General features: G+C 46.0%; 1 protein-coding gene across 1 annotated transcript in view; it reads right to left on the bottom strand.

The window, feature by feature from the left end:
- Positions 1-13,879, bottom strand: part of PRKCE (protein kinase C epsilon) — a 491,004-nt gene that overhangs the window by 204,251 nt on the left and 272,874 nt on the right. The window contains exon 4 of the mRNA XM_040351558.1: positions 8,131-8,165. Coding sequence (XP_040207492.1) covers positions 8,131-8,165 — 35 coding nt within the window. The remainder of the gene's footprint in view (positions 1-8,130; positions 8,166-13,879) is intronic.

Below are 13,879 nucleotides of genomic sequence, written 5' to 3'. Positions count from 1 at the left end.
CCAGATTTGATAAAGTGAACATGCCTGGGGGCCGACCATTTTGCCTGACATTCTTTGAACCATTAAAATTCGGTCTAAGTGTGTTCGTCTGAGCACTAATACACGGCCCAACAAGAATTCTCTTGCCTTTGTGGCTGTGTGTGGTGAAGAGATGAGCTTGGGCGTGTTATTTGGATATACCGTATTTATCGGCGTACAACACGCACCTTCACTTTAAGAGGCAAGATTCAGGAAAAAAAATACATTTTAAATAACTTTGAAGCAAAATAAGGGTCAGTGCCCATAAATGCAGCCTAATCAGTGCCCAACTGCAGCCTCACCATTGCCATGAATGCAGCCTCACCATTGCCATGAATGCAGCCTCACCATTGCCATGAATGCAGCCTCACCATTGCCATGAATGCAGCCTAACCATTGCCATAAATGCAGCCTAACCATTGCCATAAATGCAGCCTAACCATTGCCATAAATGCAGCCTAACCATTGCCATGAATGCAGCCTCACCATTGCCATGAATGCAGCCTGATTGATGCCCATTTGCAGCCCCGGAGGGGACAGGCAGGGGTTGCGGGACGACCGCCAACAGATAACATACAGGAGAATCTCCTGTTTACATGGCTGCCTCTTTAATACAAAGTCCCGCCTCCTATGATAGACAGAACAGTCAGGAGACCCAGGAGACAGGACTTCCAATTACAGACGAGATTCTACAGTATGTAATCTGATGGCGCTCGTCCCGCCCCCTCCCTGTCCCCTTCGAGGCAGCGCTGATAAATACAGTATATGGGGGCCAAAAAAGATATGTATATCCAAATTACCAGGGGGGCCACATTAAACCGGAACGCGGGCCGCAATTGGCCCGCGGGCCAGACTTTGGACATGCCTGATCTACACACTATGGGATACAATTACATTTTTTTTTTTTTTTTTTTACCAGTATTGGCTGCGATCAGTGATTTCTAGCGGGACTGCGTCATTGCAGCGGACACACTAGTGGTAATTCTATATACTCTGCACATTATCTCTATGCCATTTTCATATATTATATTTAAGCAATCAAGGAAATTTCTTATATTGGTGGAGATCACTGTCTGCCCCATCCCTTTGTCACTATCTGAACTTTATGGGTCTTTACCCTTCTCCCCCCCCCCTTTTCTACTTAATTGAGTTCAAGACAAAACGGAAAAGTTGGCACCCACATCAGGTGAGTCGGTACCCCTATATTGCAAGTGTATTGAATGTTGATGTCATTCTACACACTGGTCTCTGGATTTGATCTGAAAACCCTTTCCTTTGTTTTTCAAAAAATCGGGACACCCGACAATTTTTGGGGACCAGTGACACGAATACAGTGATCAGTTCTAAAAAAAATGCACTGTCACTGTGATGATAGGCAAGAGGTTGTAAAGGTTCCTTTTTTATTTTCTAAATAGGTTCCTTTAAAGGGGTGGTTCCCCCTAAAAAAAAATTCTAACAATACATTCGGAAGACTGGTTACACTGCGGTTAGGCTGTTTTTTTTTTTTTCCGTACATACCTCGATATCGCCGTTTCATCCCTCGGCTTCCGGGTATGATTCTTGTGGGTCTGGGCGTTCCTAGTTGATTGACGTTCCTCCGACCGACGCATACTTGTCGTCACGACTTTCCGAAAGAAGCCGAACGTCGCTGCGCAGGCGCCGTATAGAGCCGACTCTATACGGCGCCTGCGCAATGACGTTCAGCTTCTGTTGGAAAGTCGTGACGCGCAGTATGCACCGGTCGGAGGAACGTCAATCAACTAGGTGCAGCAAGACTCATACCCGGAAGCCGAGGGATGAAACGGCGATATCGAGGTATGTACGAAAAAAATAAATAAAAAAGCCAGCCTACCCGCAGTGTAAGCAGTCTTCTCAATGTATTGTTCGACATTTTTTTAGGGGGAACCACCCCTTTAAGCTAGTGCATTGTTGGTTCACTTACCTTTTCCTTCCATTTCCCTTCTAAATGTTTTTCTTTCTTTGTCTGAATTTCTCACTTCCTGTTTCTCCTCAGTAAGCTTTCCACCATCATCCGAGCGGTGGGTAGTCAGCCAGAACAGCTTACCGAGGGGGAACAGGAAGTGAGAAATTCAGACAAAGAAAAAAAAAACATTTAGAAGGGAAATGGAAGGAAAAGGTAAGTGAACCAACAATGCATTAGCTTAAAGGAACCTATTTAGAAAATAAAAAACAAACCTTTACAACCCCTTTAACATCAGGTGTGATCAAAGACTTAAAGTGGATGTAAACCCCAAATTTTTTTTTGGATGTCACAATGTAGAGTATAAGATTTCCTATCATCTGTGCCCAGTCTTGCCACACAGAGTTAATCCAGCTCTGAGCAATCCTCTTATTGTTCAGTGAAAATTAACAGACTTCCAGATAAAAACCTGTCTAAATAAAAAGTCCTTTCCTCTCTCCTTGCTTTGAGTGAGAGGTTATTTACATATCTAGCTTGGACATGTTTATCACAATATGAGGTGAATCACAGTTTATGGTCTATTACCAGGATGTGTTATGTGGGGGAGGGGTGGATTTCTCACTTTTTATACTGTAGATCACCTCATATTATGATAAACATAACATAACATATGATAAACATGTCCAAGCTAGATATGTAAATAACCTGTCACTCAAAGCAAGGAGAGAGGAAAGGACTTTTTATTTAGACAGGTTTTTATCTGGAAGTCTGTTAATTTTCACTGAACAATAAAATAGGATTTCTCAGAGCTGGATTAACTCTGTGTGGCAAGACTGGGCACAGATGGTAGGAAATCTTATACTCTACATTGTGACATCAAAAAAAGTGGTTTACATCCACTTTAAATGTGCTCCTAGGGAGTGCTTGCCAAATGCGGGGGATGTGCTTTGACTGGGGAAAGACAGAAATCAGTGATCCCCATCTTCTACGCACACCGGATGGCTGTCTGCCTTAGACATACCACTGTTCTGCCTCTCCTAAGAACGATCGGCAAGTCCCGTTAGACATCGGCTCCGTCGGACCCACCGATTGGCTCCCGCAGTGTCCCCAGACTCCGTGCACCCAGAATCATGCACAGGTACGTGATTTCGCACAGGAGGGCCACCCTGCCGCATGTATATCTGCGCGGGCGGTCCGTAACCGACTAAACACTCTACTTGGACATTGGATTTGTTTCTTGGTTATTTTTTTTATTTTTTTTTGTGCTTTTATCATCTTCAGTGTGTCATCCAGCGGTGGCAGTCTGATGTCGCCACACACAATGCAGGAACAGCAGTCCTACATTGTAAATCAGGACACCGAGGACCCACCTACTACTTAAAGCATCAGAGAAAAGAGGTAAGCGCTGGCCGTCATTAAAAATGCCATATAAAGCGACCCCATTCAAAAACAAGCATTTAACCCTTGCAGGGCAGTTGGATCCCCACTGCAAGGGGAGTTTAATTTTTTTTCCCCCTGGAGTTCAACATTAAAGCGGAGGTTCACCTTAATAACATGTATATCTGACCAACTCCCTTATATTCGTAACTAGGGTTGTCCCGATACCACTTTTTTAGGACCGAGTACAAGTACCGATACTTTTTTTCATGTACTCGCCGATATCGAATACCGATACTTTTTTTTTTTAAATGTGTCCCCAAATGCAGCCATGTCCCCCCACATATTGCAGCCATGTCCCCCCACATATATCCAGCCGTGTCCCCCAACATATATCCAGCCATATCCCCCCACATATATCCAGCCATGTCCCCCCACATATTGCAGCCATGTCCCCCCATATATATCCAGCCATGTCCCCCCACATATATCCAGCCATGTCCCCCCACATATATCCAGCCATGTCCCCCCACATATATCCAGCCATGTCCCCCCACATATATCCAGCCATGTCCCCCCACTTATATCCAGCCATGTCCCCCCACTTATATCCAGCCATGTCCCCCCACTTATATCCAGCCATGTCCCCCCACATACATCCAGCCATGTCCCCCCACATATTGCAGCCATGTCCCCCCACATATTGCAGCCATGTCCCCCCACATATATCCAGCCATGTCCCCCCACATATATGCAGCCATGTCCCCCCACATATATGCAGCCATGTCCCCCTACATATTGCAGCCATGTCCCCCCACATATATCCAGCCATGTCCCCCCACATATATGCAGCCATATCCCCCCACATATATGCAGCCATGTCCCCCCACATATATGCAGCCATGTCCCCCCACATATATGCAGCCATGTCCCCCCACATATATGCAGCCATGTCCCCCCACATATATGCAGCCATGTCCCCCCACATATATGCAGCCATGTCCCCCCACATATATGCAGCCATGTCCCCCCACATATATGCAGCCATGTCCCCCCACATATATGCAGCCATGTCCCCCCACATATATGCAGCCATGTCCCCCATACCTAGTAGATGATGATGCCGCCGCTGCCGCATTAATCAGCGTGCGGGGAACATTACAGGCAACTTTCGTTTGAATAGCTGTCCATTTCTTGCTGCGCCGTGTATAGACACTTGCTCGGGATTGGACAGATCTGTCCAATCCAGAGCAAGGGGGAGTGTCTATACACGGCGCGGCGGGGAATACAGCTATTCAAACTAAAGCTGCCTGTAATGTTCCCCGCACGCTTATTAATGCGGCAGCGACGGCTTTGCGGTATGCAGCGGCGGCGGGCAAGTATTCTATTCAGGCATCGGGGGAATTTACTCCCGCAAATACTCGGTATCGGTCCCGATACCGATATCGGGACAACCCTATTCTTAACAAGTACTGTCCGCAATTGTTTTTTTTTTATGCTTTACGTACCTTGTAATCCATTTTTTCAATCTACTTCTCCCCGCGGGAGTAGGTGTTTCTATGCCTAGGGGGATTGTCATCTGGGAGGTCGCCCAGATGACTGACGTCTGTTCCTCCCGGCGGATAAGGCCCCGCCCCCGTATTGCGTAGGCGCGCACGAGCTACGAGGTTTCCGAAAGAAGCCGAATAGAGCCGACTCACATCTCCGCATGTTCGGCTTTTTTCAGAAACCCCGTAACTCGTGCGCGCCTACCCAATACGGGGGCGGGGCTTATCCGCCGGGGGGGAACAGACGTCAATCATCTGGGCGACCTCCCAGATGACAATCCCCCTAGGCATAAAAACGCCTACTCCCGCGGGGAGAAGTAGATTGAAAAAATGGATTACAAGGTACGTAAAGCATAAAAAAATAATTACGAATATAAGGGAGTTGGTCAGATATACATGTTATTAGGGTGAACCTCCGCTTTAAGCTCTTATACGGGGTGGAGGATATTTGTATTATAAAAATTGTAAATACACAAAAAGTAACGGCTCAACACGGGGCAGACGGGGAGGAGAGAAGATGCCCAACGCAAAGCATGAGAAATAAAATCTGGCAGACATGGAGATTTTCCACACTCTTCACATCCCCGGCCAGCTTTCCCAGACAGTAAATCTCAAAAAACTACACTTACCTTTCCCATGTGCCAGCAAGTATCGTTTTTTTTTATGCAACTCACTAAGCTGTACTTTATGTTTTATTGCCAAAATGCCTGTCATTTTCAACCATGTGGATGATATTTTCAGCTTTTACTGCTTGCCATTGCTAAAAAATAAGGATTATTATGAGGAATAAAGATGGGTATAGCTCAGTGAATTGGATTTTGATGTGTTTTATATTAGATAACGCTTCTAAACTAACACTGTTAGTAAAAAAAAAATGTACAGTGCATGGAAAAAGTATTCACACCCTTTGAAATTTCCCACATTTTGTCATGTTACAACCAACAATGTAAATGTATTTATTTGGGGTTTTATGTCATAGACCAGGGGTGGCCAACCAGTGGCCCGGGGGCCACATGTGGCCCCCGGAGCCCTCTGATGTGGCCCGCGACCTCCTGCTCTGGAATGGTGGGTTGGCAAGCAATCCGAAAAACATTTGTCGCCTTCCATCTGGGCGGATCGGAGGGCCTATAGAGTAGCCGTGACCCATCACCGATCCGCTCCGCTCTTTGTGGCCCGCGACTGATTACCAAGTTGCTTAAGTGGCCCTCGCTCTTCAAAAGGTTGGGCACCCCTATCATAGACCAACAAAGTGGCACATCATTTTGAAGTGGAAGGAAAATGATAAATGGTTTTCAAATTATTTTACAAATAAATATGTGAAAAGTGTGGGGTACATTTGTATTCATCCCCCCGGAGTCAATACTTTGTAGAATCATATTTCACTGCAATTACAGCTGCAAGTCTTTTTGGGGATGTCTCTACCAGCTTTACACATCTAGAGAGGGACATTTTTGCCCATTCTTTGCAAAATAGCTCAAGCTCTGTCAGATTGGATGGAGAGCGTCTGTGAACAGCAATTATCAAGTCTTGCCACAGATTCTCAATGGGATTTAGGTTTGGACTTTGAATATGCTTTGATCTAAGCCATTCCCATTGTAGCTCTGGCTGTATGTTTAGAGTTGTTGTCCTGCTGGAAGGTGAACCTCCGCCCCAGTCTCAAGTCTTTTGCAGACTCTAAGGCCGCGTACACACGACCGGTCCAACGGACCGAAGTCCAGTTTCATTGGTCCAAACCGACCGTGTGTACGACCCAGCAGACTTTTGTCCTTCAGACCAAAGTTTTAGAACTTGCTTTAAAATCGAACCAATGGACGGCTGACCACCGGTCAAAACCGATGGTTAGTACACAAAAGCATCGGTTCAAAACCCGCGCATGCTCAGAATCAAGTCGACGCATGCTTGCAAGCATTGAACTTCGTTTTTTTCAGCACGTCTTGTGTTTTACGTCACCGCGTTCTGACCCGATCGGTTTTTGAACTGATGGTGTGTTCGCACATCAGACCATCAGTCTGCTTCAGCGGTGAACCGATGAAAACGGTCCGTCGGACCATTCTCATCGGATGGATCGACCGTGTGTACGCGGCCTAAGAGGTTTCCTTCTAAGATTGCCCTGTATTTGGCTCCATCCATCTTCACATCAACTCTGACCAGCTTCCCTGCCCCTGCTGAAGAAAAGCAACCCCACAACATGATGCTGTCACCACCATGTTTCACGGTGGGGATGGTGTGTTCAGGGTGATGCTCAGTGTTAGTTTTCTACCACACATAGCGTTTTGCTTTTAGGCCAAAAAGTTCAATTTTGGTCTCATCTGACCAGAGCACCTTCTTCCACATGTTTACTGTGTCCCCCACATGGCTTCTCACAAACTGAAAGGGGCTTCTTATGGATTTCTTTCAACAATGGCTTTCTTCTTGCCACTCTTCCATAAAGGCCAGATTTGTGGAGAGCACGACTAATAGTTGTCCTGTGGACAGATTCTCCCACCTGAGCTGTGGATCTCTGCAGCTCCTCCAGAGTTACCATGGGCCTCTTGGCTGCTTTTCTGATTAATGCTCTCCTTGCCCGGCCTCTCAGTTTAGGTGGACGGCCATGTCAGTTGTGCCATACTCTTTCCATTTTCAGATGATGGATAGAACAGTAATCCGTGAGATATTCAAAGCTTTGAGATATTTTTTATGTTATACCCTAACCCTGCTTTAAACTTCTCCACAACTTTATCCCTGACCTGTCTGGTGTGTTCCTTGGCCTTCATGATGCGGTTTGTTCACCAAGGTTCTCTAACAAACCTTTGAGGCCTCCACAGAACAGCTGCATTTATACTGAGATAAAATTGCACACAGGTGGACTCTATTTACCAATTAGGTGACTTCAGAAGGCAATTGGTTTAACTAGATTTTAGTTAGGCGTATCAGAGTAAAGGGGGCTGAATATAAATGTACGCCACACTTTTCAGATATTTGTAAAACATTTTGAAACCATTTATCATTTTCCTTCCACTTCACAATTATGTGCCACTTTGTGTTGGTCTATCACATAAAATCCCAATAAAATACATTTACATTTTTGGTTGTTACATGAAAAATATGGAAAATTTCAAGTCGTATGAATACTTTTTCAAGGCGCTGTAGGATAGTTTCAATGTGCCCTTGTGTTGATCTATGGAGAGCAACGTAGCTCAAAGAACATGGTATGAATGAGCCCTGAAGGCCATATACAGAAACTACGGGACTTGGTAAATCACAGCATTTTCAGGAACTTTTCCTTACCTTGACATTGATATCCCTGTTTCCCTATTACACCCCTGCGAATGAAAAAGACAATCAATGAGTGACATAAAAACAATTCTTACAGCAAAGAAAAGCCTGCTAATATGTATGCATGGAATATGCGTGTTGGTATTTAGTCTTATTAGTAGGAGCCTCTTAATGTATTATTCTTAATTTTATTGCATCATGCTAGATTAAATATATCTTTTTTATAGGTATACTGATTTAGCCCTCTTTTTCCCTCAGGTTTTGTATATTGTACATGGTATTTTAACTTACCTGTCCTTTTTGGTCATGTGACCCTTTAGTGCACTATTTAAAGCGGAGGTTCACCCTAAAAAACATCTATTCACCATTACATCCAGCATACTTCGGATATGTAAAGTATGCTGGACTTTTTTTTTTTTTTCGGGGCACATAGCGTTTAAAAGTTCTGTTTCACTCAGTTTGGGTTCTCTCTGCCACGGGGAATAGGCATTCCTAGGCAGCGGTGTAGATGGTTGATGTGCTGTTATGGCGCGTCACGTTTTCCAAAAATATCCGAGCTGGACTTGGCTCTGTACGGCGCCTGCGCCTGCCGTGTAGAGCCGACTGCGCAGGTGCCGTACAGAGCCGAGTCCAGCTCGGATATTTTCGGAAAGCGTGACGCGCCATAACAGCACATCAATCATCTACACCGCTGCCTAGGAACGCCGATTCCCCCGCAGCAGAGAGAACCCGGAAGTCGGATGAAAAATAACTTTTAAACGGTATGTGCCCCGGAAAAAAAAAAAGTCCAGCATACTTTACATATCCGAAGTATGCTGGATGTAATTGTATATAATTCTTTTAGGGTGAACCCCCGCTTTAAAATGTTGGTTATGACATTTTATATCAGTCATGATTAAGGCCTGACGGTTGAAACGCGTTGCCCGTTTGGAAACCAGTGTACATGCTTTTGCAATAAAGGAAGATAGTTACCAGATGTCATCCCAAGTGCCAACCATTCCTTCTATGATCCAAAGTAAAAGCAGCACCTGTAAGGGACATGGCTGGGAACAAGGTGAATGGCTTCTAAATACCGGTAAATAGTTATCCTAAATCACACTTCTACATATCCCCAAGATTAAAGGGTATGTAAAGCCAAATTGTTTTAATTTTTAGCTCTGAAGAGTTGGGAAATGTTAAAAGGCCCATGTCAGGTTTTACTTTTTGCACCCCAAATTGGGAGTTTCAACCTCTCTATCTGCCCTGGCGACCATGGTCTCTGATTCAATAAGTGATGGGAAATCCAACATTTGACCATCAAACAGAAAAAGGAGGCGAGGGGCATCTTCCAGTGGTCACACCTGTTATCTACCAAAAAAGCAATTTTTAAGTTCACTACCACTCACCTCTGATTCACCACTGTGACATTGGGCGAGGGATCCTCTCCCTAGACCTGCTGTCACAATTAAAAAACAGCTTCACCCAAACAGCCATATCATTCATTCACAGAATTCTGTGAAGGAATCAACTACAAGCTCCACCTTCCACCCCGACAGAAGGGTTTAACTCTCAATGTACTGCGAAGGCGCCCTCGTAGTTTGTCAATTGTTCCTGCTCTTCAGTAACTATCTGCAGTGGCCTGACATTGGACCTACGATCTACTGATCGCAAGTGCAATCCTTTACAAGTTCCATGTAAAAAAAAAAAAAAAATATGTGCACAGTTTTTTTTACATGCAAAACATGTGTATAATTTATTATTTTAGAAAAAGGTGAACATATCCTTTAGGTTGGGTAGCGAAGGGTTAGATCTCTTCTCATTTCTTGCTGGGCCTCCAGGACAAAAAATGTAGGGACATCTCTCTAGTGGCACAGGCAGAAAAAAAATTAAGTCTTCTCTACTCTCTCCATAAATAAATAACATTTTTGGCTATGCATAAAGCAATATAAGATACCTTATAAAGTGGAATTTTGGCATTCCCCTTTAAAAACACACAGCATACAGAACACAATAAGAAGTTACCATAGACATAAATCGTCCCCTTTAACTAGCTCTAGTGCCAAGTGTCATGAAAGTCTTTAAATGTCTAATACTGTCTGTTACTGTAATCAGTGGTGTATTTTGATTTTGTGCTGCCTTAGGCAAGACAAAAAATTTGGGCGCCCCCCTAAATTTGTCCCAGCCACGGCATACCATTCTTGTCTCAGGGTCTAATGAGGAAGCTGCAGCTTTTCACAGCGAGCATCTGCGGCTTCCTCATCAGTCCCTGAGACCTGATTCGTCCAAGTGCCACATATGTGGTCAATGGGGTGAAGGATGGGGTCAGCGGGACATAGGACAGAGGATGGGACCAGCAGGATTCAAGACAGGGGTCAGAAGGGCAAAGCATGGGGTCAGTGGAGCAGGGGATGCGGTCAGCAAGGCAGAGGACAGAGTCAGTAGGGCGTAGCATGCGGTCAATGGGGCAAAGAATGGGGTCAGCAGGGTATAGGATGAAGTCAGTAGGGCAAAGGATGGGGCAAGCAGGGCATAGGACAGCGGTCAGTAGAGCAAAGAATGCGGTCACTGCTAGCAGGGCTCTCAAAGGAGCTGCCCCTTCCCACAGTGCACACAGCTGAGGTTTGGTTCTTTTACAGACACAGCCTCAATCTGCACCATGTGTAGCTGGCTGTTGCAGCTTTGCTCCCTTTCCAATATGAAAATTTCACAGGTCAGAACTGCAACAGCCAGCTACACACAGTGTAGTAGTAGTAGGTAGAAATTGCTCATTGCTCAATGAACACTGAGAAACCCTCTGGAGGAACCCTGGCCTACAACGTGAACGCAGCCTTGGCGGTTAGTGCCTTCTAGCAATGGAGGTCCTCAATCCGAATCCTGGCCAGGACATTATTTGCATTGTATCTGCAGGTTCTCCCTGTGCTCGTTTCCTTCCAAACTGCAAAAACATGCCAGAAGAATTGATTCCTGTCTCAGCTGCTCCTAGAATGTGCATGTATGAATGTGAGTTAGGGACCTTCAATCGTAAGCTCCTTGAGTAGGGTGACCAGACATCCCCAGTTTCAGGGGACAGACCCCTGATTGAGGACACTGTCCCCGGACCAAGTCTGTCCCTGGTTTTGTCCCCAGATTTAATAGGGGACAGGGGCAATTTCAAAGACAGTCAGTGCAGAATAAAACTAAAAAAATTAGAATTACACACCCCCGCTCCGCCATGCCTACTAGCATAGGGGGGTTGTATTTTTCCCATTATCTGTGCCCCCTTCTGATGATCATGTGCTGGTCGGAGCGGAGGGAATAATTTTTCAGTTTCGGGCGCATGTCCATTCAGCTCCACTCGCATCTTCTTCTGCCTTGGCTCAAATCCTGGCCAGCCACCTGCCTATCTCCTTGCCTTCCCTGGCAGAGTGATCTTCCTCCACTCCCCAACCAGTAGTAGCCGGGGCCCGGAGAGTAAGACTTGTGAGGCGGGTGGCGACGGGCAGAGAGTCGCTGATAGCCGCCATTACTAGTAAAGAAAAAATATGTCCCTGGATTTCATTTTTAAAATCTGGTCACCTTATCCTTGAGGGCAGGGACTGATGTGAATGAACAATATGTAAATAGCCAGTTCTAGATAAATACCTGTAATAAATAAATACATGCATAGGTGTGTGCACAGGGTATCCCGGGTGGGCCTGGGCACACCCTAATCACCTAGTGTGCATTAACCTTATCGCTCTGTACAGCAGCAGGCAAATGGTAAAAGATCTCTTATGGTTGAGACGGTAAGAGGGAGAAGTGTTTACTCTCTTCTACTGTGCCGGCAGGGAGATAAATGTGTCAGGGTCATTATATATGACACACGAATGTGAGTTCAAGCTTTGGGGTGCACACCCTAATGCAATAGGCTTCACACACCTATGAATACATGTTCAGGGCCGGTGCTAGCGCAAGGCAACATGGGCACTTGCCTTACGGCGCCAGGGAACAGGGCGGAAAATTGACAGTGTCACTGTGTCAGTGTCTCTCTCGTCTCTGTGAGTCCCAGCAGGCATCTCCCGCTGTGTGTATTGGAGCTTAGTGTGTTAACTTTGGCCGAGCTGTGAGAAAAGTCCTGCCCTCTTCCTAGATCAGCTTGTGTGATAGGCAGAACAATGCGTCTATCACACAAGCTGATCTAGGAGGAGGGCGGGACTGTTCTCACAGCGCGGCCAAAGTTTTCACACTAAGCTCCGATACACACAGCGGGAGATGCCTGCTGTGTGTGAAGTGTAGAGGAGGAGGGAGGGGAGCACTGCAGCCACACTGGCAGTGTGTGTGATAGGTTCTCTCTCATGTCACGCTGCCCTGGCGGCCCCTCCTCTCTTCTCGTCCATCACCATTTGCTTGAGACATCATCTGGGATGGACGAGAAAAGGAGAGGCCGCCGGGGCAGCGTGACATTAGAGAGAACTTATCACAGATGCTTCCTGCATACTGGCTGCCAGATAAACGCTGTGCCCCAATGTGCTCCAATATGCCCCAATGTGCTCCAATATGCCCCAATGTGCTCCAATATGCCCCAATGTGTGCCAATATGCCCCAATGTGCGCCAAGTGCCCTGATGTGCCATGTGTCCTGATGTCCCATGCCCCAGTCTGCTGTGCCTCAATGTTGTGTGTCGTGCTGATGTGCTGTGCCCTTTACCCTGATGTGGCCTGGTGTGCTGTACCCTGATGTGCTATGCCCTGATGTGTTGTGCCCTGTGCGTGCGTGCGTGCCGGGGGGGCGGCAAAATGCACCTTCGCCTGAGTTGGCAAAAATCCTTGCACCAGCCCTGTACATGTTACATGGAGTTGCACTCTATTGGAGATGATTATGATCCCTAAAGCAGAAATGACCACTTTTCTTTTTCACTTTGTCTTTTCAAATACGTCTCCTACACTGGCCACAGTTGACTAATGCAGCTTCCAGGAAGCCGCCTGAAGTGAAGACGCTCTTCCTGTTATGGATGCTGGCAGGATTCAGACGTCAGCAGGATAAATGCTCAGCAGAAGAGACTTGTAGTTTGATCCTTTCCCTCCAAGCATACTGCAGAGGAAGAACCGTCTGACCCCCGGACTACAGCCAGGTCCCCCCAGGGAGCTCCGACAGAGAAGTGAGGATTATATGTCCGTTCCTGAGAGCTTAGTAGCACAAAATATCACACTGATCATGGCGCTCTCTCCTGCACAGCAGCATTCATATATGTATTGCTGTTCTGTAACTGAATTGACTGCTTAGGGACAGATATGGATGAATTAAAGTCTGCTGATAAAAATACAGATGGGTCACTCGTGTGTCATTCAAGATATCTTCTTTAGTCTTGGTTCACACTGGTGCGATGCGGGAACCCACAAGATTCCTGTGTTCCTGCATCGCATCTGACTCGCAGGCAGTTCACACTGCTCTCTGCGAATCGCTGCGGGTGTCGATGTAAAAGTTAAAGCGGAGTTCCGCCGACTTTTAATATATGGACACATACCTGTGCTGTGCTTCCGCAATGGAAAAAAAGAGTACCGCTCCAAGCCCTGCGACCTATGCTTTGCTCCCGCCCTGTAGTACTGACAGGTGTAGACTCTGCGCTAATCCGTGGAAAAAGTAAATGCTCCTGGACTGCCGCACTCTGATAGGTGATTTATTTGAAACAAAATGAACAAAGGATAAAATCCAAAGCTGTATAACATCCAAAAGTTCATGCAACACTGCAATCAATGGTAGAAAGTGGACACCGGGGACAAAAAAGCTAACATGTTTCACATCATGGATAGATGCTTAGTCATAG

Source organism: Rana temporaria, chromosome 4 (assembly GCF_905171775.1).
Source record: "Rana temporaria chromosome 4, aRanTem1.1, whole genome shotgun sequence".
NCBI classification, from domain to species: Eukaryota; Metazoa; Chordata; class Amphibia; order Anura; family Ranidae; genus Rana; species Rana temporaria.
The sequence above is the reverse complement of the archived record's forward strand: the minus strand, read 5'-3'. Positions and strand labels throughout refer to the sequence as shown.